At 49.7% G+C, this 16,919-nt stretch overlaps 1 protein-coding gene across 1 annotated transcript in view; it reads right to left on the bottom strand.

Moving 5' to 3' along the window:
- LOC148481365 (protein unc-13 homolog B-like) overlaps positions 1-16,919 on the bottom strand; it is a 140,599-nt gene that overhangs the window by 87,747 nt on the left and 35,933 nt on the right. The window contains exon 3 of the mRNA XM_088453624.1: positions 4,960-4,989. Coding sequence (XP_088309750.1) covers positions 4,960-4,989 — 30 coding nt within the window. The remainder of the gene's footprint in view (positions 1-4,959; positions 4,990-16,919) is intronic.

Genomic DNA, 16,919 nt, shown 5'->3' with positions numbered 1-16,919 from the left:
CACATTTGCAAATCTACCTCTACCCCTGTAAGTTAGATGGTAACGATGAGATGTATTCAGTATCCTGGCAGTCAGAACGCCGACGGTCACAATGCAGAGAGCGGCGTCCCGAATGTCAGAATACCGACAGACCGCGGAGGTAAGTATTAGGGTTAGAGGCAGGGTTAGGCTGCGGGAGGTTAGGGTTAGGTGGAGGGTTAGGGTTTGGCTGTGGGAGGGGAGGGTTAAGGTTGGGTTACAGGAGGAGAGGGTTAGGGTTAGGCTGCAGAAGGGGAGGGTTAGGGGGAGGGTTAAGCTGTGGGAGGGGAGGGTTAAGCTGTGGGAGGGGAGGGTTAGGGGGAGGGTTAAGCTGTGGGAGGGGAGGGTTAGGGGGAGGGTTAAGCGGAGGGTTAAGCTGTGGGAGGGGAGGGTTAGGAGGTGGGTTAAGCTGTGGGAGGGGAGGGGAGGGTTAGGGGGTGGGTTAGGCTGCAGGAGGGGAGGGTTAAGCTGTGGGAGGGGAGGGTTAGGGGGTGGGTTAAGCTGCGGGAGGGGAGGGTTAGGGGGTGGGTTAGGGTTAGGCTGCAGGAGGGGAGGGTTACGGTTAGGCTGCAGGGGGGTTGAGGGTAGGGTTGGGGTTATAATGATTACGAAATCCCAATTGGGATCCTGTAACCAACCCGTATCTATAGCTATACAACCTATTCATTATTAGAGGAAGGTATTAGTGCCATGAATCTATATCCAACAGCAGGAGGGAGCACATACAGAGCTGGATACACTGCTGATAACCAGCAGGGGAGAAGTGACCACACCCTGTATACATCACTGACCCCCACAGGAGGTAACACTAAAAATACTGAAAATAGAAGCCAAGAATAATGAGACGCTGAGCAGCAGCTACTGACATGTGGGGGGGGGGGGGGCGATGGGACGGATTACTGGGCACCAGCCAGCCATTTGTCCTTACTACTGGAGGACGGACACCGGGCATAGAAATATATTGTATGAGAGGCACAGGCACAATGCCACTTACCTCATCACCAGAGAGGGCTGCACCCTAGTGTCTATGAGGCCCCCAGAGGGCACCACCTAACTGGCACTGCCATTCCTGCTAACACTTCTACAGGTGTAACACATCCCTCCATGCCCACACACGAGCTCTGCCCGAGCCCGGCCATCTCCTCGCATTCAGCATTAATATTCCCGCTGACAATCACAAACCCCAATTCCCGCCAGAGACGTGGGTTTGGTAAATCCAGACGATCGTCTTCTCAGTCAGTGACCGCGCAATGAGGAGATGTACATGCATGAAGATCACATTTTGCAGCCAAATAAAAGTAATTTAGTGCTTTCATACAGGTCACCGAAATCTAAATCTAACCCCTTCCACTGCGAAGGGAACCTCCAACCCATTTCTCACAGGATTTCTGTAACAATTGTACAAATGGAGTTTGTGTATGACGAGTCACATCAGCAGCAGCGAGGACGGCCTCCAGCCGAACCGCCGTGTGGTCGGAATAGATGGACCGGTGGTGAATATGAGAAGATGTTGGGATGGGTACGGCACATGGGGACAGCGGTAAACTGAACCTGCCAGATGTAAAGCATCCTAACCGTCGCCCTGAGAACTTGAACGAGCAATTAGTAAGGGCTCATGTTGCGTCGGAGATCACAATGGATAATTTATGCACGTCCACGTAACGGAGTTTAAACGGTCAGACACACCTGTGGTTTTTTTTTACCTCGCCCCCCCCCCCCCCCCCCCAAACGCTGACTACCTGTCACTCACTTCGCAAATGGGTTCTCTGTTCGTACAGAATCACAAGACAATCCCAGCGCGTGCACAGTGTGACGGACACGTACGCTACAGCAATAAAAATAATCGCTTGTACTGTGTAAAAATCGCCAGTGTACATTTCTAAATCAGGCCCCTAAGTGCAGAGCGCAAAATATCTTTTCATTACAGTTATTAGGAAGAAAGACGCGATAATTCCCACATATGGGTCATTACTGGATGTACATACAGTACCTTTACATCTTACTATTACTGAGCGGGTTATTGTTCTGGATTATTTGTCCTAATACTTCGATTAATCACATATTAGGACTTTGTGAGGACTAGATGAAAGAATTATGTCCCTATACAGTGCATACGGAAAGTATTCACAACGCTTCACTTTTTCCACATTTTGTTATGTTACAGCCTTATTCCAAAATGGAATAAATTCATTTTTGTCCACAAAATTCTACACACAATACCCCATAAGGACAACGTGTAAAGATTTTTTTTTAGATTTTTGCAAATTTAATTGAAAAAAAATAACTAAGAAATCACATGTACATAAGTATTCACAGCCTTTGCTCAATACTTTGTTGATGCACGTTTGGCAGCAATTACAGCCTCAAGTCTTTTTGAATATGATGCCACGAGCTTGGCACACCTATCTTTGGCCAGTTTCGCCCATTCCACTTTGCAGCACCTCTCAAGCTCCATCAGGTTGGATGGGAAGCGTCGGTGCACAGCCATTTTCACATCTCTCCAGAGATGTTCAATCGGATTCAAGTCTGGGCTCTGGCTGGGCCACTCAAGGACATTCACAGAGTTGTCCTGAAGCCACTGCTTTCATATCTTGGCTGTGTGCTTAGGGTCGTTCTCCTGCTGAAAGATGAACCGTCGCCCCAATCTGAGGTCAAGAGTGCTCTGGATCAGGTTTTCATCCAGGATGTCTCTATACATTGTTCATCTTTCCCTCTATCTTGACTAGTCTCCCAGTTCCTGCTGCTGAAAAACATCCCACAGCATGATGCTGCTACCACCATGATTCAATGTAGGGATGGTATTGGCCTGGTGATGAGCGGTGCCTGGTTTCCTCTAAATAGAACGCCTGGCATTCACGCCAAAGAGTTCAATCCTTGTCTCTCATGGTCTGAGTGTCCTTCAGGTGCATTTTGGCAAATTCCAGGCGGGCTGCCATGTGCTTTTTACTAAGGAGTGGCTTCCGTCTGGCCACTCTACCATACAGGCCTGATTGGTGGATTGCTGCAGAGATGGTTGTCCTTCTGGAAGGTTCTCCTCTCTCCACAGAGGAAGGCTGTAGCTCTGACAGAGTGACCATCGGGTTCTTGGTCACCTCCCTGACAAGGGCCTTTCTCCCCCAATCGCTCAGTTTAGAAGGCCGGCCAACTCGAACTTCTTCCGTTTACGGATGATGGAGGCCACTGTGCTCAATGGGACCTTCAAAAGCAGCAGATATTTTTCTGTACCCTTCCCCAGATTTGTGCCTCGAGACAATCCTGTCTCGGGGGTCTACAGACAGTTCCTTGGACTTCTTGCTTGGTTTGTGCTCTGACATGCACTGTCAAGTGTGGGACCTTATATAGACAGGTGCATGCCTTTCAAAATCATGTCCAAACAACTGAATTTACCACAGGTGGACTCCAATTAAGCTGTAGGAACATCTCAAGGATGATCAGTGGAAACAGGATGCACCTGAGCTCAATTTTGAGCTTCATGGCAAAGGCTGTGAATACTTCTGTACATGTGATTTTAGTGTGTTTTCTTTTTTTTTTTTTTTTTATTAAATTTGCAAAAAAAAACTTTAAACGTTGTCATTATGGGGTATTGTGTGTAAAATTTTGAGGACAAAAATTAATTTATTCTATTTTGGAATAAAGCTGTAACATAAGAAAATGTGGAAAAAGTGAAGCGTTGTGAATACTTTCCGGATGCGCGGTATATAAAAGCGAGATATATTTTCTGTTTCATAAGACCATACAAGTGTAACACCAACTGCTTAAGGCAACATAATACAGTAGATTACCGCACACATTGTATCAGGGTCAAGGCTCAAGCATTATTCCCAGACGATAACCCTGAAACCTCCTGCAATCCATTTCTCTGCCACTAGATGGCACTTTAGGAGAACCATGCAACACAGACCAGATGAACGGAGCTTTGCGAGTCGGATTACTATAGTCCCATCACAATTTAATGAATAAAAACATTTCAAGAATGCATTTTAAAACCATTAAAACAACCCACATGCAACAGGGAGACACCGCAGCACCGTCATCCTGTAATTACGCTGCACCCTGCTCAGCCTGACAGCCCAGGTCTAATCCTTCTACCCTCTACTGGGGATCAGGAGAGCACTCAGCCTGTGGTCAGATCCTACTGTCAGTCTGAGACTAGAGTGTTGCCATCTAAGCCGAGCTGTAACACAGATTCATGGCAGCGATGGGGTTAAACCAGCACAGGGTAGCGGATGGGGATTAATGTATTAGCAGAAAGCTGCAGATCCCTGGGAACAATTGTACAGAATTATTCCTCTTATCCTGCGTATAGGCCCTGTGTCTATCTTTTAGCTCAGAGAAGTCATCTTTCATCTGAGGACCACCAACCACCCTGACATTCACTATCTAGGACAGCTGAAACTTCTCCCCATACATTCAGCCCACAGCGACATGCGTCAGGAGATATCAGCCGCGCTCCACGTTAACCAGTCGTGTGCGGTTACAGGACAGGAGGGAGTTTGAATGGGGACATCTGGTTGGGATAACAATCTGCAATCCCCCCCCTTACCATCTGCCATACAGATGCGCTCAGTTACATTGTGGCTGTTCACGCCACAAATGTATGCAGGCATCGCGCCATGCGTTTGCTCGCGACTGCATACACCACGCTACGGTGCGCACTGTGATCACACTATGCATTCCTACTAGAGACCGTGATCTCAGAGGCCTGATTCACACCCGCACGCTAGAGGCGTATGCATATTCGGCAAGGCAGGCGATCGCACGGCAAGGCATTAGCACGCCCACTATGTCTTAGCGTGCGATCACATTGTGTATGCAGGCGCCCACTAATACACGTCATGTCCAGGAAGTGTATGCAACCATCGGTGCGATCGAGCACCATCGGATGAGATGCCATGGAACACGCCTATAAACTACAGTGTGTACAGAGAGGGGGACACTTACCTGGGGGGCCCTGAAGTTTGGCCTTTTTAACTGTAAGAGAAAAAACAAAAACAAAGTTAATACATAAAACACAAAACGTCTTCTAAAATATTGATAAGCGTTTAAATAAACGGACACAGCAGAAAAATACAGAGACTCCTCTATAATCATGTGGACCTGCATTCATAGCTCATGTGTGCACACAGGGGGCTCCTATATACATGACTCGTAAATGTGAAAAGGGCCCCTTCTACCTAGTAAGGCGCCCTAATCTCAGGTCAGGGCACCATGGGTGGAGGGTTCAGGTGGGCATACGAAGCAGGAACACCAGTGTCGTCAATGGCAAGAACGGAGCTTCCCCCCACTCATTACTTTGTTCCCACATCTGCAGAAATCCCGATAATCACTGCATGCATGGCGAGTCTGGGGAACCGCGGCCTGACATTAATCACTGTATGCATGGCGAGTCTGGGGAACCGCGGCCTGACAGTTTGGAGGAGTTCTCAGATTATTTTCTCTGGGATACAAAATAAAAGGACTATTCTTACTCGGAATTGGTATGAAATACCGTCGGCCGCATGGCTGGTGGCTCGATTCCAGTCAGCTGCAGCCCGACAGAAGCAGAGTGCGATGCAGCGGAAGCCCGACAGCGCTGGAAATCCCGATCGTGGATAGGTAAGTATCCACTAACCTAACCCCCCTAACCCTAACCCTCCTTAGGGGTGCCTAACCCTAACTTCCCCCCCAAGTGCCTAACCCTAACCACCCCCTTCCCCGCTGCCTAAACCTAAGTCCCCCGGGGGGGTGCCTAACCCTAAACCTCCCTCCCCCTAGCCTAACCCTAACCCTCCCGAGGAGGTGCCTAACCCTAAGTCCCCCCCGGGAACCCTAAACCTAACCCTCCCCCCCCGCGGCTGTCCGCTCGTGGCGCCCAGCATCACTACGCTCGCGATGCCGGGCGCCGGTCTCCCGGCGTCGGGGAAATGCGGGCGTCTACATCTAGACGCCCGGCATTTCACCCTTGCCGGGATAAGACAGTCGGGAAGCCGGCTTCCGGTATTTAGGCAGTCGGCTTCCCGATTGCCTCCCTCGTACTCAGGGCCTGATTCAGTAAGGATCGTTATTGCAGCTCGTAATCGCACACAGGTCTGCTGCAAAAATATGCTAATGGATGCTATCGCAATACCGTCACACTGAGGGCATAGAGACCCCCACTGCCTCCCACTACTGCTATCTCACATCCGTAATACCTTCCAAACTTCCATAATCATCAGTAACATGGAGTACCATCAGCCCCTCGCGAAGAATTACCGCAGCCCTGACCTTACTTAAAAATTGCTAACCTTGTTACACACAGTAAGTAATCACGCAGCGTACGCAAATCGCAGTGGCTAATTTATGCACGCCCCTGCAACAGCGTTCAAACAGATACAAGCCTGCGTTTCTCTGACCACTCCCCCAAACGCTCACTCTGCGATGACTCTGTGGTCTGTGTGATCGGTAATATGATCGCAGTGGTGCCTTCGCACACTGCGATGCATTCGCAGAACGCAACAATCGGCCGTCTGTGTACGCTTTAGCAATAGCGAAACCTTAAAATGCGTATCCACTTGACGACTGTGAAACGAGCGTACGATTACGACATTGTAATTGCGCAGTTGTTTCACATTCTGATATGCCTACACTGATCTGCATACACTGAATGAGCGTTCAATCATCCCCGATTGTTCGGGCGATAATGGATGTCAAAAACGACCAGCAGGCACGCGCATCGCTGGTCGTTTTTGACATTAAACTGGCCGATTTGCGGCCAATTAACAATCGATTGAACGTTAACGATGTCGTTATCGCTCAATCGCCTTGTTTAATCGCGAAGTGGATACGCACCATTAGTGTTGGACCTGAAGAAACAAAAACTTCTAGACCAGAAGACTTGGAGCCCTGTGTATTAGAATCCTCTCACTGCACATCACCCCGACAGTACAGTAAGGCATCGCTTCTGCCTAAACTTTTCACCCGAAATCTCGTTAGCTACGGGTAAAAGCCAACTCTAATCCGCTCCCTGGCTGCCCAGTGTTAAACCCAAGGCCCTGCCGACTACCCTGCAATCGTGATGCTAAATAAGCTGTAAGGAGGAAACAACCGTGGTCACCAGCGAAGAGGAGCTGCAGCAGCTACACCCAGGACTAAGAAGCCCCAAGTGCCCATGACTACAAAACTACACTAAGTGGCCCATTTATCAGTGAACACAAACTTAATGCGATCTGGGCGCCATATTAGCATTACAGTAGGCGATCATATCGGCCAAGAGCACCCGCAGGGAGGGACAGGGGCTCCGAAAGGAACCCGTCCCCACAATGTGCATGGAGTGAAGTGATTGCGTCACTGGGTTCTTTACTCCTGTGCCAGGACTCCGGCAGATGTGCGGTCTACTTCACATTCCGGAGTTTGGTAAATCCAACAGCAGCCACAAGCCCCCATAGGTTTCTACGGGTTGGGTATAGGATCCCGGCTGTCAGGAAGCCAGCTGTCAGAATACAGACAACGGAATCCCGACAGTCACAATCCATACAGTGGAAGGTAAGTTCCCTACACGAACCCTTACCCCTAACCCTGCCCGTTGCCTAAACCTAACCCGTCCCCCTTAGTGCCTAAACCTAACTTCCCCCCCAGTGCCTACCCCTAGCCCTTCCCTCTTAGTGCCCAATCATAACCCTCCCTCTAGTGCCTAACCCTAAACCTAACCCTCCCCTGATACTTACCTTTGGGATGCTGGCGGTTGGGATTCTGGACCCGGGATCCCAACACTCTGCCGATATTTAGACCATCGGAATCCCGTCTGCCGGGATACTGACTAGATCCCGGTTTCTACGGAGGGATACTAATTATTTTCAGTTATCCCCCCCAAATACGGGTGTTTTTTGAGAAATATTCCGCAAATAGTTAATAACTGGGCCCCTAAGAAACAAAAACTGCAACATTTACACATCCGGACCTTGAAGCAGGCTCTCTGTAGTGGCGGAACATAGGCGAGTATCTCTGATCTAGCACGTCCGACAATCATGAGACTCACACGGTAACCATGTATCAATGGGCACAAACTTTCCAGATCAGATTATAGTACTTCCAGTTCCAGCTGTCACACAATAAACCACGTCAGAGAGTCAGTAAATATTGTACAGCTCCAAGGCGAAGATCAACGTGTGACGCGATCTCTAAGGTCGGTCAACAATTCCACGTAGAGTATTACAAGGAAATGATCTTATTAAGGGCAGCGAGCCAGCAATACTGTCTGCTCAGGTCAGGCCGTTGTGATACAGGCTGCTCAGAGATGTCTGACTGAGATCAGGATATGTGACATTTATCACACGGACCCAGAGAAACAGGAGAGATGGGAATATACCTGCTGGACGCCAGTAACGGATAAGTAACAGGGAGAATAGAAGACCACTTGGGACAATACCAAAATTAACTTTTAAGACTAAGAGTCGTATTCAATTAGGAGTGAAAAGCCGAGATCCGCAAAAAAGTATCGCCGATTTTGCAAACTAGTGAAATAAGGTTCTGGGGGTGCACTAAGAAGAGATCAAGTGTTTTTGGGATTGCAAATGCTTTTATGATGGTGGAAATTCCCAATTATTAAAACTGCACTTTAGAGACATTAAAATATGCTCGCACCCACTTTCAGGTACCCAAAATTTGGCAGGACTACTTATTTTCTCCAAAATAAACTGCTTTATGCCATTCCTCCCCACTTGTGCAAAGACGCTAATTAGAGGCAATTGTGCAAACTTATGCACCCCAAAAAGTTGTATTACAGCTAATCGGGCACTACTACGTTGATCCCCAATGTTTCTGCATCTTTCTGGAGGGGGGGTGGGGGTGTTGGGTTCAGGCTCATTTCCCCGATTCTGACACCACTTTTCACCTGTCCCGACTTCGCGTGTCTCAGTTTTCGCGGTTCTTGTAATTGAATAGGGCGAAACGCGGGTACGCACACAATAAGTTTCCGCGGCTAAAATATGCGATGTAGGCGAAAAGTCCGGCATGCAAAACTTTATCGTGCACGCGAAACTAATTGAATACAGGCCTAAGGGGGGAATACAATTGTTTTGTGCACGCCTATAAGTAATGGGCATCCAAAGGAGCAATTCAGTTGTTGCTCTAGGGATGGCCATCGACCATCTGTAGTTACCAACCATCAGTCTGTGGCTTCCTGCTGCCTCCATTCCCCTCCTCACATCATGTCACTGCCTGGTCACATGCAGCTCTGTCCTCACTAACACATCACTCATCTCCTGATATACTCTGTGCTGCTGGGGGACCCTGCTCCTCCCACTATATAACTCTAAGTCTGAGGCTTCCTGCTGCCTCCATTCCCCTCCTCACATCGCAGAACGAGTCACGCGTACGTACGGGCCAGATATATCTGTACTGTAACAGCAGGGCACTACCAACCTGCGACATCTGACCTCTCCTGTACTCCCGCACAGCGCACTCAGTTTACTTTTGGTAATTTCCGAGCGAATCAGGACAAAATCCCATTATGTCAATTTGTCAGAGCGTTTACTGACGGCAGCTGTCAGAGGCCGCCTTGACCTACGGGAGGGACATGGCTGACAGTGTACGTGGAACAGGGCGCCCCCCATCCTTGCATATAATCAGCGTGTCACGCAGAGATCTAACACAAGGAAACTGCAGAGGGAATCTCACTAATGATACTGGAGCAGGCCGGAAACCGGGAAAATACACAATAGAGCGTTGTGTGCAGCTCCTCGTGTCACAGGTAAGAGCGTGTTTTCACAGTGTACACAATCGTACATCACAGCAAACAAACACTTCTTCCCAGAAGTAACGCCAAATTCTCAGAATGCCAGAGGTTTAAAGTGAAACTGTCGGACCCTCGATGACCCACAAGAGTAAACAGAACACACACACACACTCTAAGGGATAGGTTTAATCTTGTGATACCGGTCACTGGTCCTCCTCTGTTACACAGTCTGACAGTCCCTGTGCCCCAAATCTAACCCTAGGACAGCAAAGGCGGTTACCATTGGCACTGATAAAGGGTACTCAGAGAATTGCCCATGGCCAGCTTTTTGCCATAGTCTAACTGGATGCACCTCTTCCAACGCGATTGCTGCAATAACTATTATTAAGCGGCATTGGTGGGGTGATCCACCCGAGGGATCGGTGCAAACTCAAACGCAAGTATTTTTATTATTAGGAAGGACCCCCACTCCTCCCCCAAAAACAGGACCACACATAATCCGCAACCACAAGACGGACCCTTAAGGGTACCAACTGAGTACAACCATCCCCAGATTATTGTGCGACAGTTCCGTTTCCCCATGAACAGGAATAGCTGTGAAGCTACATGCAAATGTCCCTGTGTGTACTCCTCGCAGAGCTGCAACACAATCCACTGTGTCCTTATTTACAGCGTCACCTGGGCAACCAGCTGGGAAAAGCCAGCACCTGCCCCGAGGTTCGTGTGTACACACAACAGGAGCCACTTCCTTGGCACACAGACAATCCCACTACTGCCAGGAAGCACCTTCATCCACGACAGATCTCCCAGCACGCACCGGCCATCAGCCTGGCACGGGGACGTCGCTGGTCTCGCTGGGCATTTGCACAGGAAGCAAGAAAGCATGATCCAAACTAAATCAACATCACAGCCGTGGGTGATTTATGGTCAATCAGACAGGACCTCGGCTTTGGCAGAGCGTAACCAGATGTTTTATAAACATACCGTATAAACTAATGTATAGTTAGTATATTTTATCGTTTTTAGACATTGCATTCATTACCCAAAAAGTACTAACCGTAAGTTTGCCATTTCTGGTTTACAATTAAAATAAATGATCAAACTACAAAATATTCAGCATCCATTATATTTATAAGTTATGCAGAAATGTAAATTGCATTTTGGTACAAGTGTGTGCAATAAGATACACTCTGCCTGCCGGTCACATTTACAGCCCACTGCAACGTCAACATGCGCCAGGATTATTGCCAGCATGCCGCATTCCCAAATGCCAGCGCACCCCCAGCATGCCGCATTCCCAAATGCCAGCGCACCCCCAGCATGCCGCATTCCCAATTGCCAGCGCACCCCCAGCATGCCGCATTCCCAATTGCCAGCGCACCCCCAGCATGCCGCATTCCCAATTGCCAGCGCACCCCCAGCATGCCGCATTCCCATTTGCCAGCGCACCCCCAGCATGCCGCATTCCCATTTGCCAGCGCACCCCCAGCATGCCGCATTCCCATTTGCCAGCGCACCCCCAGCATGCCGCATTCCCATTTGCCAGCGCACCCCCAGCATGCCGCATTCCCAAATGCCAGCGCACCCCCAGCATGCCGCATTCCCAAATGCCAGCGCACCCCCAGCATGCCGCATTCCCAAATGCCAGCGCACCCCCAGCATGCCGCATTCCCAATTGCCAGCGCAGCCCCAGCATGCTGCATTCCCAAGTGCTAGCGCACCCCCAGCATGCCGCATTCCCAAATGCCAGCGCACCCCCAGCATGCCGCATTCCCAAATGCCAGCGCACCCCCAGCATGCCACTTTCCCAAATGCCAGCGCACCCCTAGCACGCCGCATTCCCAAATGCCAACGCACCCCTAGCATGCAGCATTCCCAAATGCCAACGCACCCCTAGCATGCAGCATTCCTAATTGCAAGCGCAACCCTAGCATGCCGCATACCCAATGATTTAATAGAGTAATTTCTGTTGGGGCTTATTCACACTAGATCAGTTTCACAAATATTAGACTCAGGACAAGCAGACATCATCCCATAATGCACCTTAAGACGTTAGGGGCCTATATATTTGCCGACTTTCTGCACGATGCGACCAAAACCAGGAGGTTTTAGTCGGAACGTGCAGAAAGTCTGCAAGTGGATAGTCGGCAAGGACCAGTGATGCGCGTGCACGCTGGGTCCTTACCGACCCCGACTATCGAACATGCCCATCAACCTGACGACGGTCGTCAGGTTCAGCATGTTAATAGATAAGGAGGTTGTGGTGCCCGTACCCAAGCGACATGAAAGTATTAACGCTGGACGTTCAGACTTTCATGTCGGTAAATGGATAGGCTCCTTTACAGACAACCAGGACTCACTAATCCGGTCAGGACACCTCTCCCGTCATACTATGGCGCAGGGCGACTATCACCAGTATGTAGCTGTACACTATACACTACAACATGAATAGGGGGAGACCCTGGACAACAGGAACAAGCAACTGCTTAAGTCACCCCGGACTTTGCAACTGGCGGATCTGCAACAATTCCTAAAAAGGATGAAGAACCGAAGTGGGGGGACTTAGGGGGACCTTCCCTTCTGTTCCTAATATCAGCATTACCCCCTACATTCCCCACTCTCAGTCATGCCACTTCAATCTCCAAAGCTTCTCCAGGGTGTGCCCCTTCCTCACCCGATGCCACCAAAACTATCATCCATACAACCACCTTCTCACTAGCCACCTCTTCACATCTCACCACTTCAGTCCATCCTTACTCTGCTCCTCTGACTGCCACCGTATCTCCATCCACATTCCCTCGACTGCCACCTTATCTCCATCCACATTCCCTCCTGACTGCCACTTTATCTCCATCCACACTCCCTCCTGCACTCTCCTGTCCTCCTGACTGCCACCTTCTCTATCCACACTCCCTCCTGCACTCTCCTGTCCTCCTGACTGCCACCTTCTCTCTATCCACACTCCCTCCTGCACTCTCCTATCCTCCTGACTGCCACCTTCTCTCTATCCACACTCCCTCTTGCCCTCCTGACTGCCACCTTATCTCTATCCACACTCCCTCCTGCACTCTCCTGCCCTCCTGACTGCCACCTTCTCTCTATCCACACTCCCTCCTGCACTCTGCTGTCCTCCTCTGACCACCATCTCACATCATCCATGTCTACACTCCCTCCTGCCCTCCTCTGACTGGTGCCTCACCTCATCCATGTCCACTCTCCCTCCTCTGACCGCCATCTCACCTCATCCATGTCCACTCTCTCTCTCTCTCCTGCACTCTCAACTCATGACTGGCACTTCACCTCACCCATGCCCACTCTCCCTCCTGGCCTCCTCTGACCGCCATCTCACCTCATCCACTCTCCCTCCTGGCCTCCTCTGACTGGTGCCTCACCTCATCCATGCCCACTCTCCCTCCTGGCCTCCTCTGACTGCCATCTCACCTCATCCATGTACACTCTCCCTCCTGCCCTCCATGTAAGGTGTTGGTTACACTTTGTGGCGCCTAATAAATAATCAGAGAATGAGACCTCAGTGGTTTCCTTCATTATAACATACAGCTTAATTAACCATGTAATGGCTGCTCTAGAACCACACACAGACTCCTATACAGCACTGTATAACACCATGCAACAATAATCTAATGAACACACAAGGACAGTACATGGGAAGCCTAAAGGCACCTTCTCATCGCAACAAGGCAGCCTCCTACTAGCAAGGCAGCCTCCTACTAGACAACTTACTACACAGATCTCCAGCCTCCTCTATAAGAGAGTGACAAATGCCCCCCACATACAGGAAATAACACAGGGGCAGTCCTTGTAGAGAGTCCCTATCATTGGTGCATCTAGGAGAGTAGAACAGAGCTAGAACATTAGGACATAGGATCTTTAGGATAAATGGGTGATTTCTCCTGCACTCAGGGCCTGATTCAGAGCCGGACGCTATTTGCGCTCGCTCGTTCAGAAAAAAAGGGGTGGGTATTCAAATGAACCGTTCGCTCTTTGCGGTCTGTTCACGCCTCTAGGTCTGAACGAGCGAACAAAACTTGCGGTTGTTTTTTGGAAAACTACACCCCCTGGCCGCTCACATCCTACGTCATGTCCGCTATTTACTAGATTAATCGAGTACATTGTCCAGCGTATGAACTGCTCGCTATTCTTGTGGTTGGTTTTTTCTACCACAATCTATAAAATAACCAAGTGACGTGGTCAATGACGCTGCGGTATTAAATATGCACACCCATAAAACGCCCGTTTTGACCTTTAAGCACGCCTGCGTTCTGATCTCACTCCCCGTTTTCAAGCACCTTCCCCTGTTACCACCCACATACGCCTCCTCCTGTCACTCAAAATAGCAGGCATTCGCTATTTAGCAAACAAACGATTTTCGGCCGCACTGACTGGTTCGCGCATGCGTATTACGATCCGTACGCATGCGCAGTTGTGCAAACATCGCTCGGAACGAACGAGCGGCCGCTTACGAGCGGCTCTGAATCAGGCCCTCAGTAACTTCTCTTCATTTCACAAAGTCCAGATAACCAGATATAACTCAAACACTGCGTATTAGAGCTGCACATTGGGGGATTTTCAACAGAAGCCAGAGGACGATGTTCCTGCAGAGAATTAATTCATTATCGCCCTGTTAGGAGATAAGTGCCAGCAGTAGCAGCACATCAAGGCTGTGGATTAAAGGGGGGGGGGGGTGTACGTGGAAATCTATCCTAATGGCCGGGCTGACATCTGAAACATTCGGATAATCTGCTGCTATTTCCGGCTCCTATTTGCATATCACCGGGAAAGTCCTCATGGCAATGAGGAAGCAGCGGGGCAATCCCAGTATAAGCCGGTCACTAAGCTGCACTGGTGGGGAAGGGAGCTGCAGCTCGGTGCTGTGCTCAGAGGGTGACCCAGTATCAGTCACAGTATACACACCAGTCACATGCCACAAAATGCACAAAGCATGGGACCAAAGAGAGATACTTCCCGATGCACAGGTAATAAATGGTCTATACAGCCCCCCCACCCGCATTCACTGCACCATGGTAATCTCACAGGCAACGGATATTATTCACTTTGGCAGATATCCCAGATACGCAGCTGCTCCTCGCAGACCGGACAAACCAATATCCAGTCTTTCTATAGTATTCCTAATTACATCTATTTGTGCACATCGCCTCCTTCCTGAAACCAAAAAATAACGTAACGCGTCCAGGGGGCAGATTCGTATCCCGGGAGGTGCGAGACAACTGGGACAGATTTTCTTCACAACACTGGCGATGCTGTCATATGTATACATACCCCTGCACTCACTCTCCATAAACGGCGAATTTGCCGCTTCTGCACGCCACGCAATAACGCAGGTTCGGTATATTTTGCCGACATGCAACATGTCGACATTGACAGTCAACCTCGATGAAATTTAGACATGACTTGAATGTCGACAAAACCTTGCTGGTGGTCTAGGGGTGACACCTGGTATGGAGAGTCCGCGGACCCTCACCTGCTGCAGCCAAACCTCAACTCATCCATAGTACGGAATGGGTATGAAATACCGCCGGCCGCATGGTCGACTATTCGATTCCCGTCAGCGGCAGCCCGACAAGAGCAGAGTTAGAAGCAGCGGAAGCCCGACAGTGCTGGAAATCCCGATCCCCCCTAACCCTCCTTAGGGGTGCCTAACCCTAACTTCCCCCCCAAGTGCCTAACCCTAACCACCCCCTTCCCAGCTGCCTAAACCCAAGTCCCCCTGGGGGGTGCCTAACCCTAAGTCCCCCCCGGGGGTGCCCAACCCTCCCTCCCCCTAGCCTAACCCTAACCCTCCCGGGGGGAGTGCCTAACCCCAAGTCCCCCCCCGGGAGCCCTAAACCTAACCCTCCCCCCCCCCCCGCGGCTGTCCGCTCGCGGCGCCCGGCATCACTACGATCGGGATGCCGGGCGTCGCTCTGCCGGCGTCGGGGAAATGCAGGCGTCTACATCTAGACGCCCGGCATTTCACCCTTGCCGGGATATGACAGTCGGAAAGCCGGCTGCCGGTATTTAGGCAGTCGGGTTCCCGATTGCTTCCCCATAGTACCTATTCCTAACAGTCAGCAAATGGAGAATGTCTGCATTTCACATGTCGACACGTTCCACGTGGACAATTCAACAACGCTGACATCATAATCGTCGACACTGCGGTGTAACCATGTTCCAGCAACTGTAAGTTACACTGGAAAGCAGGCGCTGGTTTATATACATATATTTTGCCCTCTCCATACAGAGCAGTAAAACTTTGTAAGGAAAAGAGAATAAGAAACATTTTTTTTACTATTTCAAACAGATTTGAAACAAAACGGATGGTATCCCAGTCAGTGCGAGCAATGCGTTCAACAGTTCCTGGGATGAATGTCTGGAAATATTTTGCGCTATACGCCCACGAATAGCAGATTTTTGTTCATACCCTCTGAAGGTGCAAGTAGAAGTCTGCGCTAACTTGAGCCTTGGGGCTGGTCGGGGCATTACCACCTGCACTGGCAGCATGGCTTTCGGCACTTAAGCTGGAAAAAGCAGTTTGGCGCGACTAAGCCCTGGGAAATAGTCGTGTCAAAGTGCATCTCCCGACTTAAGGGTTTACAAAGCTCGGCCAATTGAATATCTCCAGGCACTCATCGCGGAGGCTTAAACTCGCGCTAAACTGAATTCCCCCCCAATGTGATTTACCGGAGAAGTTGCAGTAGAGTTTTTGCTATTTGGATTAGAGAACTCTCCCGCTGGTTTGTGAATTGTGAGTCTTCTAAATAAAAGAAAGAGCGTCTCAGGAGGCTTTCTAAATGTACACCGGGGACGGCTGATATAATCAGCGGCCACAACCAGAACATTACGTAACAGTTTCCATGCCATGAAAATAGCAGATGACCTCACGTACAGGAGTCCATGTTATTCACCTGCTGCGAGTCCCACGAGGAGAAGTAGGAAAATAAATGAACCATTGGGAGACAGCTCGCAGACATTATTACATGCATGGATCCTGCTATGTACATCCTGCAGTGTACAGCCAGTCAGGTTGTCGATGCTCCTCCTTCATGAAGTTGTCAAGGGAGGGACACAGACAACACTTAGCTAAAAATAAAGCTGAGGGGTGCAGCAATTAATCCGTACTGGTAAAGGGTGGAGAAATTACTTTAAAACTTCATAATTCATCTGAAAACTCTAATATTTGGGTAAAAAGTTC

This window comes from Taudactylus pleione, unplaced genomic scaffold, assembly GCF_031769625.1.
Source record: "Taudactylus pleione unplaced genomic scaffold, aTauple2 ptg000584l, whole genome shotgun sequence".
NCBI classification, from domain to species: domain Eukaryota; kingdom Metazoa; phylum Chordata; class Amphibia; order Anura; family Myobatrachidae; genus Taudactylus; species Taudactylus pleione.
Note: the sequence above shows the minus strand (reverse complement) of the source record. Positions and strands in the feature narration are given on the sequence as shown.